Source organism: Fundulus heteroclitus, chromosome 4 (assembly GCF_011125445.2).
Source record: "Fundulus heteroclitus isolate FHET01 chromosome 4, MU-UCD_Fhet_4.1, whole genome shotgun sequence".
NCBI lineage: Eukaryota > Metazoa > Chordata > Actinopteri > Cyprinodontiformes > Fundulidae > Fundulus > Fundulus heteroclitus.
Genome location: NC_046364.1, coordinates 30754689 through 30771604, shown reverse-complemented (window position 1 = coordinate 30771604; position 16916 = coordinate 30754689). Strand labels below are relative to the sequence as shown.

The 16916-nt window shown below is 43.5% G+C and overlaps 1 protein-coding gene across 3 annotated transcripts in view; it reads right to left on the bottom strand.

Annotated features, from left to right (window-relative positions):
* The window catches only part of rnf111 (ring finger protein 111), a 36050-nt gene extending 20326 nt beyond the window's left edge, over positions 1–15724 (bottom strand). For all 3 annotated transcript variants that reach the window (XM_036136369.1, XM_036136370.1, XM_036136371.1), the window contains exons 1-3: positions 15238–15724; positions 8808–9750; positions 4628–4760 (exon numbers count right to left, since the gene is read on the bottom strand). In XM_036136369.1, coding sequence (XP_035992262.1) covers positions 4628–4760; positions 8808–9675 — 1001 coding nt within the window. In that variant the 5' untranslated portion in view covers positions 9676–9750; positions 15238–15724. The remainder of the gene's footprint in view (positions 1–4627; positions 4761–8807; positions 9751–15237) is intronic.
* Positions 15725–16916: the final 1192 nt, after the last annotated feature.

Here is a 16916-nt window from a genome sequence, read left to right as displayed (position 1 = left end):
TACTTTCAGGCAGTTTTTAGTCATGTTAGCTCAGATTTCCTGTCTGAGATGCAGACACACATCATGTAAAACCGCCACGTAATGCTGTGTGTTACTTAACTAAATGAGCTCTTTCTCGTTTTGCAGAATCTAAAAGTTGGCTTTCATTACATTCTTCAGATGCCTGCAATGCAGGAAGCGCCTCTATTCACGCCGTTTGCAACAGGGGGGGGGGAATTCCCACGTGCTCACGCCATCCACTTCCTTTCACATACGCAATCAAACAAAGACGAGGCTTCAAACCCCGTCATCCTTTTACAAATACCAGCAGCGGCTTATGACTTATAGCAAATTTACACAAAATAAACACATTCTTGCAACTCCCAGCAGAGCCCGGCGGTGAGGCTGCGACCCAGGAGGGAAAGGAGATGCAGGAAGATGTGTGCGGAGGGTCTAATTGGACCGCCTCGTCTGCTTTGGCTCGACCCCCAAGGAGCAAGACTTGACACTAGGGAAGGGTTGCTAATTAAGCAGACCTGGGATTATTTTGTAAATATCTGTTTACCACAGAAAGCCTCTGGGGACGAGGGGGTGCCAGCAGAGAGGAAAACAGAAGGTTATAAATATGATCACTATGGGAATGGAGGGCAGGGGCCGAGGTTGTGCCGGTGCTGGGGGGAAAGCTAAGGCTGGGAGTTTGGGAGTTAAACGGGAAAGGGAGAGAGCAGGAGAAGCACCGTGTGAGGAGGAGCTGTAAACAGTTCATGGCACCGAGCCTCACGGTGGTGAAGAAAAACCGACAACCTTTCTTATCGCCACTTAACGTTTCTGACACTTTCTCTGGAAACCAGAGGACACAAACGAAGTAGAAAATCTGTCGAGCTTATCAGAAGATCCAGAGGAACGGGTCCGAGGTGGCCGACCCTCCTCCTACCAACACCCGCCACCGTCAGTGGAAACCACCAATCAGCAGAAAACGTCCTCCAACGCACTAGTTTACAGAGTCAGGGGTGTCAAACTCATTTCTATATGGGGCCACTTTGGCGTCATGAAGTCATTAAAAGGGCCGGTTGCACGTGTATAGACGATACTTTTCATTTCATAATTTCATTCCAGCTCATATAGAAATATAAAAAAATGCACAGTAACATAAAAGTAGCACCCTTAGGCCCAGTTTATACAGTTTATCTGTGAAAAAAGTTGATATTGGGGTGAGTTACACTTACAGGAGGCACAGTTTTAGCCACTTTATACACTTTAAAACACAGGTGTCAAACTCAAGGCCCGCGGGCCGAATCCGGCCCGTCAAGGTAAATTATCCGGCCCTCAAGAGCCAAAAAAAAAGGCACTTCATGTCATAAAGTAGAGGCATATATCCTTTTAAAGTGTATAAAGTGGCTAAAACTGTGCCTCCTGTAAGTGTAACTCACCCCAATATCAGATAAACTGTATAAATTGGGCCTAAGGTTGCTACTTTTATGTTACTGTGCGTTTTTTTATATTTCTATGTGAACTGGAATGAAATTATGAAATGAAAAGTATCGTCAATACACGTGCAACCGGACCTTTTAGTGACTTCATGACGCCAAAGTGGCCCCATATAGAAATGAGTTTGACACCCCTGCTTTAAAAGGATATATGCCTCTACTTTATGACATGAAGTGCCTTTTTTTTTGGCTCTTGAGGGCCGGATAATTTACCTTGACGGGCCGGATTCGGCCCGCGGGCCTTGAGTTTGACACCTGTGAGTTAGACGTTTCGTCAAACATATACGTGTTAATGTTTCTGATTACTGCGGGGACAGAGTGTGTCCCCCCCCGTGAAGGACCACCTGTTAGCTGTAAAGGGGAAAAAAACGGCATTCTCCTCTTGATAATGTCAATTTAAATGTCACACATAGTTCAGAATACGGACATTAGGTTCTGGCTCGGCTTAAAATAACGCAATACAGGGCCGCCGGCCTCGGGTTCTGCACCCCCACCTTTAACACGTCAGAATATCCAGCAAGGGAGGGAGAGCCGAGAAAGCATTGGACGAGATCCGGGGACCGCTCGTTTCAGGAAGTGACATTTAAAAGATTCCTGGTGACTTGATGTTAAAAAAAGGAAGCAGGGATGTGGCTACAGAGGCTGGGGGGGGGTTTACCTGGACGTGCTCATGAAGCTGATCGCCAACATGTGGTTTTTCCTTAATAAATCTGAAGCGTTTACATTTAGCATACTCAACACAGGCTGCAGTCCAAACGTCTTAATTACTGACCGTCAAGTGGCTCAGAACAAGCTTTTTTTCTTCACTGCAAAAACGGATCTAAAAATAAGTAAAATGTTCTTAAAATATTGTGTTTTTGTCCTAGATTTGAGCATGTATATACAATTATCTGCCAATGAAATGAGTATTTTGACCCCTAAAATAAGATAATTAGACATCCCGCACTTGAAATAAGATGATGAAGATGAGTTGTTCCTATTTTAAGTGCAAAAATCTTATTCCATTGGCAGATCATCTTATTTACCTGCTCACATTAAGGACAGATACACTCATTTTAAGAAAATATTACTTATATTTAGTTCTGTTTTTGCAGTGTTCAACTTCAACTCATTGTCTCTTTTTACTGAAGCACTTCTACAAACCAACACACACACACCAAGCTACGGAGGCTCTTTCAGGTTCATAAAACTTCAGAATGGAACCGAAATAAACGCCGCATACCAGAATAATCTAACGGACTCAAACAGCAAAAAAATAAACGTATCAAAGGCCGGCGGCGGTGATGTCTTCTTGTCGATTGCACACACACTGCAGAATCAAAGTAATAGTCAGAGGTGCCTTTATTACCCCAAGAGGACAGAACTGTGGCTGGGAAAAGAGCAGGAGCCTGTAAATGATTCAATCAGAGTATAGAGCGGAGCTTTGGAGCGATCCAACTCGGTTAGGCCCAGTTCGATAAGTTTAGGCGACTCAAAACGTTTCGGTCTGAACCGAGCCGTCATGTCGGATTTTTTGTACTATTTCATCTTCGTGCAGCTAACAGAAGCTTCCTGCAGCGTTTATTTGAAGAAATGATCTCCCTTTCCCGGGTCAGTCCTTCACCAAACATTTGCAGCGTAAATGAACAGCATGTTTGGTTTGTGACAGGCTTTCGTTGTCTTCGTGCGCCGTGAAAACATCCGAGACACGAGTTTCAGGGAAAGCTTTTCCGCTGAGACCGAGGTCAGCGCTCTCAGTCGCAGGTTTCCAAGCTTAATTTGGTTAATTGTGTAAAAATCCTGCACGCATATGTCACAAAATCGAAAGCAACGTGCATAAGGTACTTCATGAAGTACGCAGCACAATGATTCCTCTGCACGTCATCTTTCAACACCCAGCTTTACTGCAAAAACGGATCTAAAAAGAAGAAAAATGTTCTTAAACATAGTTTTTTGTCCTTGATTTGAGCAGGTAAATAATATCATCTGCAAATGTAATGAGTATTTTGACCATTAAATTACGATAATTAGACGATGTAGATAAATTGTTCCTATTTTAAGTGCAAAAATCTTATTCTATTGGCAGATCACCTTATTTACCTGCTCAAATCAAGAACAGATACACTAATTTTCAGAAAATTTGACTTATTTTTAGTTCAGTTTTTGCAGAGTAATCAGCGTTTACTCTATTTTCCCCAAACTGTAAATTGTTCATTTACTTTTTTAAACGACCAGACGGAGGGATCGCTCACAAGTAGACCTCAAAGCAATTCAGGACTGGCGGTCCTCGCTGCAATTAAGAGGAGGGAAACCTGTTCGCCGATGCTCCAGGATTAGCTCACCGGTTGGCCAGCCAAGCAATCGGAGAAATATTAAAAGGCAAATAAAACAAAAACGTTGCAAAGTTGCCAATGGAATAAGGTTTTAGAAGTAAGCGTGTTTTCGTGGATATAGTACAGACACCTTGTTACGGTTAATTAAAAGTGGTCAAATAAAGCTGTGAAGAGTGACAGATGTAGGTTTGACGGCACACTGCAAAAACTGATCTAAAAACAAGTCAAATCTTCTTAAAATTTGTGTTTTTGTCCTAGATTTGAGCAGGTAAATAATAAATAATATTATCTGCCAATCCTGCACTTTAAATAAGATGATGCACTGCAAAAAGGGAACTAAAAGTAAGTGCAATTTTCTTGAAATTAGTACACATTTCCTTGATTTGAACAGCTAAATATGACTATTTGCCAATGGAATTGGTATTTTTACCCCTAAAATAAGATAATTAGACATCTTGCACTTGAAATAAGATGATGGAGATGAATTGTTTTTATTTTAAGTGCAAAAATCTTATTCCATTGGCAAATAGTCTTATTTACCTGCTCAAATCAAAGAAAAATATACTAATTTCAAGAAAATGGCACTTAGTTTTAGTTCCCTTTTTGCAGTGTGGAGATAAGTTCTTCCTATTCTAAGTGCAAAAATCTTATTCCGTTGGCAGATCATCTTATTTAGCTGCTCAAATCAAGGACAGATACACTCATTTTAAGAAAATATTACTTATTTGTAGTTCCGTTTTTGCAGTGCAAATATAACCACCAGGTCGTAACAAGAGCTCAAATTTACAAATATTTACGATATATGATGAGCAAAAAGAAGAAGAAGAAGAAAGAACCTCCATCACCTACCTAAACCCATCTCCCACCGTGACGATCTCCACCTCGCTGTCTGTTGACGTGACGTTGATCTCCTCGCTCGCAGGAACCGCCGGCGCCGGAGCTGGCGAGGCCTCGATCACCACCACGTCCTCATCCAGCGCACCTAAACACACCGGCAGGCGTTAGCGCGTCACAAACACACACAGAGAATACGCCACCTGTGGATCGCGCCGTTTAATCTGAGCCAAAAAAAAAAAAAAAAAACACAGCGGGGATGTTTTTAATAAACGATTCAGTCAAAGGACATAGATTTAAATGAGAGGAGTCTTCTTTTAACACATCTATTAATGATGAAACGAGTAGCTTTCTTTAAAAATGTTATAGAACCATTTCAACAATGGTCATAATAAAACTTTATTATAACCAATGGCATAAACTAAACTATCCCCTTAAGCGCCGTGGGACGTTAGGGATTACAAGTAAACAAATTAAAACTACAATACTTTATAACAAGCAACGCTTTGGCGTAAAAAAAAAACGCATTTGCTGTCGCGTTTGAGAGTCCAAATATGTTTCACTGCCAGCCTAAAATGCCTGAGCTAGAGACGTAAACCCAGCTGGCCAGTGGTGGGCGTATCGTATCCGTGCGTAATAGTGTAAGGCGCTTTACCAGGTCTCCAGGACTTAGAACAGCGCTGGATAAATTCAGAGGCCAGAAGTCTTGACATCAAACTGTTTTATATGTGACTCTCAGCTTGATGCACCGAGCTGCAACAAGCAGGCGGTCACAAAGACGCGCAGCATCACAGTCCCTCTCTGCTCTCACTGACAGGTGGGAGCCTGCTGGAAAAGAAACGGCTCTAGGTGCTCAGCTAGCTAATCACACATTTTACCATCCGTCCCGCCGCTTCATCCCACGGGCAGAAAATATGGGAATTGTAGGAATTTGCTATAAGAAATGTAGACGACAGTACGCTCGACTATTAAGGGTAAAACATCCGCTCATAGTATTTACACACACTGCAAAAACGGAACTCAAAATAAGTAAAATGTTCTTAAAATTAGTGTATTTGTCCTTGATTTGAACAGATACATAAGATGATTTGCCAATGGAACAAGATTTTTGCACTTGAAATAGGAACAACTCATCTCCATCATCTTATTTCAAGTGCAGGATGTCTAATTATCTTATTTTAAGGGTCAAAATACTCATTCCATTGGCAGATAATCCTATTGACCTGCACAAATCAAAGACAAATACACTAACTTTAAGAACATTTTACTTGTTTTTAGATCAGTTTTTGCAGTGCAGTACACCAGAGTATGTGAGAGCCTTTAGGCAGCGTATGCCGTAGCAACAATAAACCTAATAATAAGTTAATCCAATATAACTTAGTCCAGCTACTCTGTCCTCCCAACAGAGACGGATAGAGAGCCGTGTACGTGAAGGGGTGGAGTGATATCACACATGAGAAGAATAATTAGTGCGCCTTATGGTCCGAAATTGGACCGCTTCAAAGCCTGATGCACGGATGTATCAAGAGGGGTCTTTGTTTCAGTCCAACAAGAAAAAGAATGAGAAAAGGCCCCGAAATGTTGCAATAATGTTTGCACCCAAACTGTGATTTGATTTTGCATAACTAAAAACTTAAAACATGCTGGAAAAAGTTATGTTTTTTTTAACAAATCTATTATAAAAGACTTAACATAAAACCCCGGGAAGGTGACAACGTGGAGCAGATATTTCTGTCGCAGCCTCTGGAGCTCATAAATCTGAGACGCCGGTTACCGATGCCGAGTTCTCACAGTCGCAGGCCTGTTTCTAATTTTTGTCACGAGATCTGGGTGTAAGTGAGAGCTGCTGACTCATAACGCTGTGTGTGTGTGCGAGTCCAACTCCAGGAACAGGACTGAGCTTATTGTGTTAAATCTGAAGCTGTGCGTCGCTGAGAAAGTCACCAAACTGAGCGTGCAGAACCAACTCAGCAGTCAGGCTCCTTGGCATCAGGCAGAGAGCTCAGAGCCTGCTAGAGGACGTCGGGCCCTCGTGTTTCTGCTCACAGACGTTCGCTACGCACTGCAAAAAACGGACTTAAAAATAAGTAAAATGTTCTTAAACTTAAATTTTTTTGTCCTGGATTTGAGCAGGTAAATTATATTATCTGCCAATGGAATGAGTATTTTGTACCCCTAAAATAAGATAATTAGACATCCTGCACTTGAAATGAGACGATGGAGATGAATTGTCCCTGTTTTAAGTGCAAAAATCTTTTCCCATTGGCAGATCGTCTTATTTACCTGCTGAAATCAAGGACAGGTTCACTCATTTTAAGAAAAGTTCACTTATTTTTAGTTCCGTTTTTGCAATGCGGTGGCTTTGCAGGGATGAGGCGGTCCTCATCCTGCTGCTCCCGGCACAAAGGAGCAGACTCCAGTCGAGGACCTCTGTCCAGCTCTCCTAGAGGATCTGGCCGTCTCCTTGGATCGCCTCCTTGCTTCCTGTAGAACCATTTCTGGTTTTGGTAGCGTTGACCCTTTATTATTCATTTGCACACTAAAAGCAAAGTGATGTAACTTTTACCTTCATGTTGCGGCTGTACGGTCTGCCTCAGAGCGCGGCACTGACTTCCTCATGGAGTCCCTCTGTGACTCTCCTACCTACCGCGTCTCTCGTGAGAGCTGCTGCTAAGCACCCTGCGCAGGTCGAGCTGCCTGGCACAACACGCACCGACACTCCTCCTTCCTGCCAGCGCAGCCAGCTACTCTCCTCAAACCGGAGGCAGAGGAAACTTTAAAGGCCAGCGTGTTCTTCATTCACCTCGGTTTTAAAACGGCGGGGCGTTTTAACGGCGCCTCCATTCACCTGCGCCGGCGTTTAATTTTAAAGAACTTCCTGTAAACTCGCCCCACAGGTGGGACTGTGGGGCGCGCCCTCCCCAGGTCTGGACATTCGGGAGGAAGGTTTCGTCACTCGCCTCCTCCTCCCCCCCCTGCTGTAAACAAACCCCATGCTTCTCCCTCAGGGGGCCCCGGCGTTTCTATGCCCCCCCCCCCCCCCCCCCCCCCCCCCCCCCCCCTCGGGCCACGGCAGCAGAAATATTACCGGCGCTGAACGGCGGCGCGCCTCCGCCCGCTCCGGGGGGGTAAGAAAGCATCAGAGCTCTGCTCCCAGAAGCCAGCGGCTCCCGTTAGGGCCTGCCGACACAAGCTGCAGCCTTTATCACGTTTATCAGGAGCTCTGACGAAAATGATCAATGATTTTACATTAAAACTATTAAGAGTCCTACATAAGAAGATGTCAGAGTTTTCACTGATCAGGTTAAAAAAAAAACACTACAGCAGTTTTCACACGAATAAAAGCATTATAACCCAGCGTATTTAGGCTCTTTACTATTAAAACAAAAAAATATACCGTCTCCTACTGGCTGCATATTGGGCTTTGTAGCTTTTCCGTGTTGCTCTTTATTCACAAATACGACACTACACTGCAAAAACGGAACTAGAAATAAGTAAAATGTTCTTAAAATGTGTGTATTTATCCTTGATTTGAGCAGGTAAATAAGATTATCTGCCAGTGGAATGAGTATTTTGACCCCTTAAAATAAGATAATTAGACATCCTGCACTTGAAATAAGACGATGGAGATGAGTTGTTCCTATTGTAAGTGGAAAATTCTTATTCCACTGGCAGATCATCTTATTTATCGGCTCAAATCAAGGACAAATACACTAATTTAAAGAAAATGTTACTTATTTTTAGTTCTGTTTTTGCAGCCTGTTGTGTTGTTCTGCGGGGCTTTAAAGCATGAAATAAAGAACATGATGTATAGTTATATACACTGCAAAAACGGATCTAAAAGTAAGTAAAATGTTCTTAAAATTTGTGTTTTTGTCCTAGATTTGAGCAGGTAAATAAGATTATATGCCAATGGAATGAGTATTTTGACCCCTAAAATAAGATAATTAGACATCCTGCACTTGAAATAAGACGATGGAGATGAATTGTTCCTATTTTATATGCAAAAAAATCTTATTCCGTTGGCACATCATGTTATTTACCTGCTCAAATCAAGGAAAAATACACAAATTTTAAGAGTATTTTACTTATTTTTAGTTCTGTTTTTGCAGCCTGTTGTGTTGTTCTGTGGGGCTTTAAAGCATGAAATAAAGAACATGATGTATAACTATATAAGTGACGGCTGTGCGCCCACCTGAGGCGGCGGCGGCGCTGTTGGGCTGGCTGCTGGCGCTGCTGACGTCCACGTACAGCTCGTCCTCGGCCTCCGTGGAGGACGGCGAGGACGAGTCGCTGCTCAGCTCCTCGCTGGAGCTGCTGGTGCTGTGGAGCAGAGCGTATTTCCGGCGGGCGATCACCTCCCGCTTCTTCTTCTGCAGCAGCAGCCGCTCCTTTTGCTTCTGAGTCCGCGGGGCTCCCCCGGCGCCCGCTTTCACGAAGCGCTTGCGGTGCGGGGGCCGCCGGCCGCTCAGGCACGGCCGCTTCAGCAGCACCGGCTCCGGCTCGGCCCGCACCCACTTGTGGGGGCGGGGGCCCCGGGTCCGGCCCAGGCCGGGGCGCAGGCCCACCGCGGGGCCTCCCCCGGCGGGAGCCCTGTGCTGGCCCCCCGTGGCGCCGCCTTCCCCGTCGTCGTCCGAGCTGAGGGTGTCCGAGTCTCCGAAGCGGAGGCTGGAGGAGGGGGAGGAGGCGCAGTCGCTGAACGACGACTCGTTGTTGTGCTCGTCCTCGCTGGGGTGCTGCAGGAGCTCCACCCGGGCCCGCTGGGGCGCCAGCGAGTTCTCGCTGAGCTGGTCCTCCTTCAGCGAGCAGTCCGACGGCCCCGCCTGCTGGCCTTTTCGTTTCCTGCGCCCCGGCAGGCTCCTCTCCGGGTCCCTGTGCGTCCCCGTGTCCCTCAGGGGCCGGTGCCTCGACTCGCAGAGGGGCTCAAAGTCGCCGGCGGCCTTTCCGATCACCTCCATGCTGCTGGGAAAGTTCTTGGCCCCCTCCATGGACTCCGGGTTGACCAGTGGCTCCTTCAGATGCTCCTGTCTGCTAGAGGCCTCAGGTGGCACTTCGCTCTTCATGGCGGCAGCTCCGTCTCCGTCTCCAGGCTCACGCGCATCAATCCTCAGGCTATCGTCCGCAGCATCTCACGCCACCTGGACCAGAAGCACAGCGTTAGTGATGATACGGCCGTGAAATAATGTAGCCGATCAACTAAAAGCCGATTTATTCACTGCAAAAACGGAACTAAAAATAAGTCAAATTTTCTTGAATTGGGTGTATCTGTCTTTGATTTAAGCAGGTAAACAAGATGATCTGCCCCACGGAGTGAGATTTTTCCACTTAAAATAGGAACAACTCATCTTCATCATCTTATTTAGAGGGCAGAATATCTAATTAACTTATTTTAGGAGTTAAAACACTCATTCCATTGGCAGACCGTCTTATTTACCTGCTCAAATCAAGGACGAATACAATCATTTCAAGAAAATTTGACTTATTTTTAGTTCCGTTTTTGCAGTGTTCAAGGTAGGTAAAGTCGAAAAGGTGAAACTTGTTGTATAAACAATGCTGATTATTATTTTTCTACGAAAGGTTAAACTTCAGCGCATCAGCTTATCAGACCGAATGAATTATTTGATTTCTAATGAACCGTCAAAAAGAGGACTTTTCTATCCCTCCCTCAGAACGCAGGCCTACTTGTTTCTAACACATGTCGTCCTTCCAGTCAACTTTCCCTCCGTGTGCTCGGATGTTTGCAATGTTCCTGCGTTTAAAATGTTTATTTTGCACATTTAAGTTCCCCGAGACTGAATTATATGTTTGATTGCATCAAAACGAACTGAAATAAATCATTTTACATCTAACGGGTCTACACAGAGAGCTTTCTTTTTCTTTTTTTACTGATTTATTCTTACAGACGTGTGAACGGACCAGCGGAGGTGATCAAGTTGACTCTGGACACGATTGAAGGTTCAGCTACCCTGCTGTTTAATAAATATTAATTAAATCTAAAATCCTGCCCTCCAATAAAACTGATCCACACATTATTTATATGGTGATCTGTGAAGGGATTCCTCAAAACCAGGAGTTTTTTTGGTCAACTTAAACTTTAAACCAGACAGCACAGAGTCATTTAATGAATGACTTAAACGCCACAGTCTAAAACTGACCGTCAGACACAGGATAATGAGCTCACATAGAAAAAAAATAGTCATTAGGTTGGAAAGAGGCGAGGGAAGCCTACTGACCACTGGACGCTTTGCAGCTCGACAGACTTAGTGGACTTGAATCAAATGGCTGTTTTCTGTGGTTAAAAAATTAACACAAGTAATTCATTCATGCTGATGAAAGTACATCCACTGAGCCGATGAGCGAGAAAACTCAAAGTTACCGGAAGGAGTTTTTCCCTTTGAACAAATACTAATGACAATAATAATAATTATTATTGTTATTATAAATAGAAGAAAAGACCTAATTCTGCTTAGAAAGGATGTGAATTTAAGTCCTTTTATTGGTGCACATGTGGGTCTTAAAATCATGGCTTCTGGATAATATGTTTTTATTCTGGGATTCTTAAATTCACTTTGCAATTAAATGTACTGTAATGATATGTTGTTTTTGCGTTTTATGGCTTTCTCTGTCTTTTTAGGTATGCTAGCTGGTGTGTTTTTGTTTTAGCTGATTTATTCAGACTGAATTTATATTCATCGTATGTTACATGATACCTTAATGGACTGCATGGCTAATGTGTCCCATTTGAAATAATAACATTAATCATCATCATTTTAATAACTTGTTATCGTTATTGATTGCATTAGAAGCTCTTATAAATCTGGTTTTGTTGTGCTGATTATGCAGCTGGAGCGCCTGGTCAGTGACAGACTGCTGCATCCCAGATGCTCAGAGGAGCGTTTCCACAGCTCCTTCCTCCCAGCTGCTGTCACACTTTATAATCTCTGCAGCTTCTAACAGACTCGATGACGTGCTAATGGCTGCACGGGGTCTGATCTGATCATGAATCGTTTACAGTCTCTCACTTGCATACGCCGTTAACTACTCTAGCTGCTGCTGTGCCATCATGCATGTTGCATTTTTCTCTCTCACCTCATTCTGTAAGCAGGCTGGTGTTTCTACGCCATCTTTTCCACTGGTTAACTTGAATATTTCACCTTTTTTTCTTTCTTTTTTTAACCATAGGATGCCGCTTCATCAACAATTAGGCAAAATTTACTTTGTTATTTATTTGTACTTTTATTTTTGGCTTTTCTGGTAAATCTCGTTGCTTAAGAACCGACTTTAGATTAGCTTGTTGTTACGCTGCTAAAAACTGAGTGTAACTCTGTGTCTTTGCCGCTGTCACGCCCCGTGTTATTGGGACAATTAAGGAATCTCTTATCTTATCATTGGCAGCGAGGAACATCCGGGCTTCTTCTTCTTCTTCCAAATAAGCAAAAAAAAGGGTGGGAAGCATCTTTGCTGATGCTTTAGAGTTTTTACAAATTTGTGTAATTACTGCATAAGACCTGAAATATGACCTCATATTCATACCAGGTAATATTATCACTAGTGTGTGGCAGGTTTTTTTTTTTGTTGTTGTTTTTTGTACACAACTTTGCAATGAAAAGTGTGGTAACACTTTATTTGAAGGGGTCTACATAAGACTGACATTACACTGTCATAAACATGACATAACACCTGTTATGAACATAAATGACTCTTTATAAATGTTTAGGACTGTTGTCATTAATTGTCATTCGGTAAATTATGACACTATTAAAGCAAAGTTCACATTGTTTAAAATGTCTTTGTTATGACAATTTAACATTAACAGAGACATGGTTAAATTTAGGGCTTGATTTGGGATTAGGTTAAATTAAGACCTTGATTTGGGATTAGGTTAATTTAAGGGCTTGATTTGGGATTAGGTTAAATTAAGGGCTTGATTTGGGATTTGGTTAAATTAAGGGCTTGATTTGGGGTTAGGTTAAATTAGGGGCTTGATTTGGGATTTGGTTAAATTAAGGGCTTGATTTGGGATTAGGTTAATTTAAGGGCTTGATTTGGGATTAGGTTAAATTAAGGGCTTGATTTGGGATTGGGTTAAATTAAGGGCTTGATTTGGGGTTAGGTTAAATTAAGGGCTTGATTTGGGATTAGGTTAAATTAAGGGCTTGATTTGGGATTTGGTTAAATTAAGGGCTTGATTTGGGGTTAGGTTAAATTAGGGGCTTGATTTGGGATTTGGTTAAATTAAGGGCTTGATTTGGGATTAGGTTAATTTAAGGGCTTGATTTGGGATTAGGTTAAATTAAGGGCTTGATTTGGGATTGGGTTAAATTAAGGGCTTGATTTGGGGTTAGGTTAAATTAAGGGCTTGATTTGGGATTAGGTTAAATTAAGGGCTTGATTTGGGATTTGGTTAAATTAAGGGCTTGATTTGGGGTTAGGTTAAATTAGGGGCTTGATTTGGGATTAGGTTAAATTAGGGGCTTGATTTGGGATTAGGTTAATTTAAGGGCTTGATTTGGGATTAGGTTAAATTAAGGGCTTGATTTGGGATTGGGTTAAATTAAGGGCTTGATTTGGGGTTAGGTTAAATTAGGGGCTTGATTTGGGATTAGGTTAAATTAGGGGCTTGATTTGGGATTAGGTTAATTTAAGGGCTTGATTTGGGATTAGGTTAAATTAAGGGCTTGATTTGGGATTGGGTTAAATTAAGGGCTTGATTTGGGGTTAGGTTAAATTAGGGGCTTGATTTGGGATTAGGTTAAATTAGGGGCTTGATTTGGGATTAGGTTAATTTAAGGGCTTGATTTGGGATTAGGTTAAATTTAGGGCTTGATTTGGGATTTGGTTAAATTAAGGGCTTGATTTGGGATTAGGTTAATTTAAGGGCTTGATTTGGGATTAGGTTAAATTTAGGGCTTGATTTGGGATTAGGTTAAATTAAGGGCTTGACTTGGGGTTTTGTTAAGTTAAGGGCTTGTCATAACAAAGACATTTTAAACAATGTCAACTTTGCTTCAATAGTGTCATAATTTACCGAATGACAATTAATGACAACAGTCATAAACATTCATAAAGAGTCATTTATGTTCATATCAGGTGTTATGTCATGTTTATGACAGTGTAATGTCAGTCTTATGTACACCCCTTCAAATAAAGTTTTATTTGTCATTACCTATTAGCAAATTTCTATCAACGTGACAAACCTGTGTGGGCACTTACAGGAGGGCCGCCCTGTGCCTCAGACCCCATCCTGCCCAGCATCAAAGACATCCTGTGTGCGTTTTTTAGCTAAAATAACAAAATAGGCCATAAAAGGGGCACAACACGCGTCTCTCCGCCTCTGTTATCTACCGAGGATGTTCCATGTGCTCAGCGAAAGCCCTGTGGTTTTCAGCAGAGAGCCGCACACTGCCGCTGGGACGCTGTGCGCTCAGCCTGTGGTGACAGCAGCAGGAAGACCACAGCGCTGCGCTCAAAGCAAACTGAATCCAAGCTGCAACAGAAAAAATAATAATAATAAAGGGAGGAAGAAGACGAAAGCTGCTGCTGCTTGTGTCAAAACGTGATTTAGCTACTTATTTAGCCTGGAAGCTCCCGCCGCATGGAGCGCGCGAAGGAAACAGAAGCGGTGCCTCCAGAGTCCATCCGCTCCGCGCGAGCAGTGCGCGGCACGAGGCTGCCGGCGTGTGACGGCAGCGTCAGGTGCGTTAAAAAAAATAAATAAAAAATAAAAATAAAAAAAGCAACGCTCTATTTCTCTAACAGAGTTTAGTTTCGGGACTTCTCGCTGAAAGGCAAAAGGGGAAGCCAAAATCTCAGATGGAGCGCGCGGCAGGGGTGTTTTTGACGGAGCAAGTATGTAAATGTGCGCGTGATGGACTCTTGCAGCGTGCGTGCCATCTGCTGTCAAACGGGTAGGGGAAACGCACACAGGGCAATGTCGCCGCTTTCCTCTTTCGCAGCTTATTTCATAACAGCAGGGCTGCTGGCTGCCACTTGACCCTGGGGATGTGACGAACAGCAATTTATACAAAAGTCCATATAAAGCACCCAATTAGGTTTCTTTCCTCTATTAGAGGTGATTGAGAGGGGAGGGGGGGGGACTAATGGGTCCTCAGATGCTGCGCAATGACAAGGCCCCCCACAGAGGAGAGAAATATCCCCCCAAAGGATTCAGGCAGAGTGAGGCCACAGATTTCTAATAATCCCTCCACGTCGCTGTGTTGCCATCACCTCCAACAGTGGGGACTGTGTGTAAAAGGGGGGGAAATACAGTAAAACAGTGATCCAGTTGAGTTATTGAGCAGAGATCCTGCACATATCTGCTGTCCCCGCTGCTCGGATCAGGCCAGCAACAAAAAACACAGCTAGGTTCAAATGAGCCGGGGCTGACAGCGCCGACCCACAAGCTGGGGCGAGTTTCCCCGTCTGCCGCCCGCTTGTCCGGGTCCCGCGGAGGCTGCCGGGGCGGCAGGAGCCTCAGCCTTGTGATAATAAAATAAAATAAAATAAAATAAACCCACTGCCAACGAGAAAGCTGGTCTATAAGGAGCAGAAATCAAAGTAGACAGCTAGCCGTGTAGCTCGCGGAGAACACCGTCCAGACAGAAGACAACAAAGACAACACGTACCTGGGTTCGAGTCCTGCGTTTCTAAACGTGCCGCTGTCCTCTCCGCGACATGAGCGGTGAAATCCTGAGTGGAGTGGGGAGTGGGGGGAGAAATGGTCACTTATCTGGGTGGTAGCCCGGGCGGCAGCACGGCCCCGGGGCCTGCGCTGAGATCGCGACCGGAGGGAGGTTGTGACAACACGGTCCCGAGCTGAGCCGAGAGACGAAACCGAAGGCGGCGGGGCCCTCCGTAGCGGCGGGCTAAGCTAAGGCTAGCTCCACTTTACTTCTGAAATGCTCGGTTAGATTCAGCCATGGTGGCTCGCTGCGGCGTCCCATCAACCTTCAGAAGGTCGGAGGAGAGCTGGATGTTCCGTCGCCGTTTACCAAGACGGAAAAGCCTCCCTGTTTGCCCTGAACCAAGTTCCCATTCCTGCCTTCCGAGGCATCCACTGTTGTTTACCCAGCAGGTCGTCTGTTGGCTGGCCGCTACAGCCACAGCGCGGCGGTTCTCCTGGCAACCACACGGGGGCGCCAGAGCCCTGCCACCAAGCAGACACTTCGCCATCCTCCGCTTCAAAACAGCCCTTTGCATTGGAAAACTGCTTATTTTCTGATTATTTAAGCCTAAACGAGAGCACAGAAAAACCTAACACATAGGTTTCAACGATTATTAATATAGGATCAAAATAGGATTATTGAACAAGTCTACCCAGTCAATGGCCTCGTCTTTCTCGATTCGCAATCCTGGTGCGCCCTCTAGCGGCCATAGACGTGACTCAAAGGTGGGAAACTCGCAAAAATCAGTGTCATAGGAGTTAATTGTTTCATGACATAAATATGCCGTCGATAATGAGCTGTGCACACTGAAAAACGGCCAGCCAACCCATCCCTGCAAATAATTTAACATTATTCAATGTAGCAGTAAGTATTACTATCACAAGAGTTTGTGCGAGAAGAGTATAATAATCGCTTATGATCATTTTTTTATGCAAAAGGACAAACGTCCGCTGTAGCTGAGTATCTGAGTTAAATGCATGGAGAGCCTAACTGTTTCATAACGATTCACAATGACAAAAACAGAATAAAAAAAAAAAATTCTCATCAATGGGGAAATTACCAGCGCAAACTAATACATTTAAAAACACAAACACACTATATATATATATATATATATATATATATATATATATATATATATATATCTATATATATATATATATATAATATATTATATATATATATATATATATATATATATATATATATATATATATAGTGTGTGTGTGTGTGTGTGTGTGTGTGTGTGTGTGTGTGATCTTTGTGGATGTGGTTTCCCAAATAAAGTGTCCAAATTGAAGAGCAGAACTACTGGATCTGTTTAAACCTGTGTATGTATGTTCTGTTCATGTACAGCACTTTGAATTGTCTTGTTATTGAAATGTAATATACAAATAAACAGGTTTTGCCTAGTTCTCCAGTGTTATCACAATGTCATGTATGGGTTAGTAGAGTTTGTTCAGGAGTAATGTCAGTCTAGCTATAGTGCTCCTATCTCCTACTACTGGCACTGGGTCAAGGGGACAGAGCTGGCCTTCCCGATCAGCTTATCTTGTTGTTTCTCCTCAGCTGCTGGATAAGCTGTTGCTTCACCAGATCACAACAGAGGATCTGGCTAATTCCAACAAGGAACCATGAAA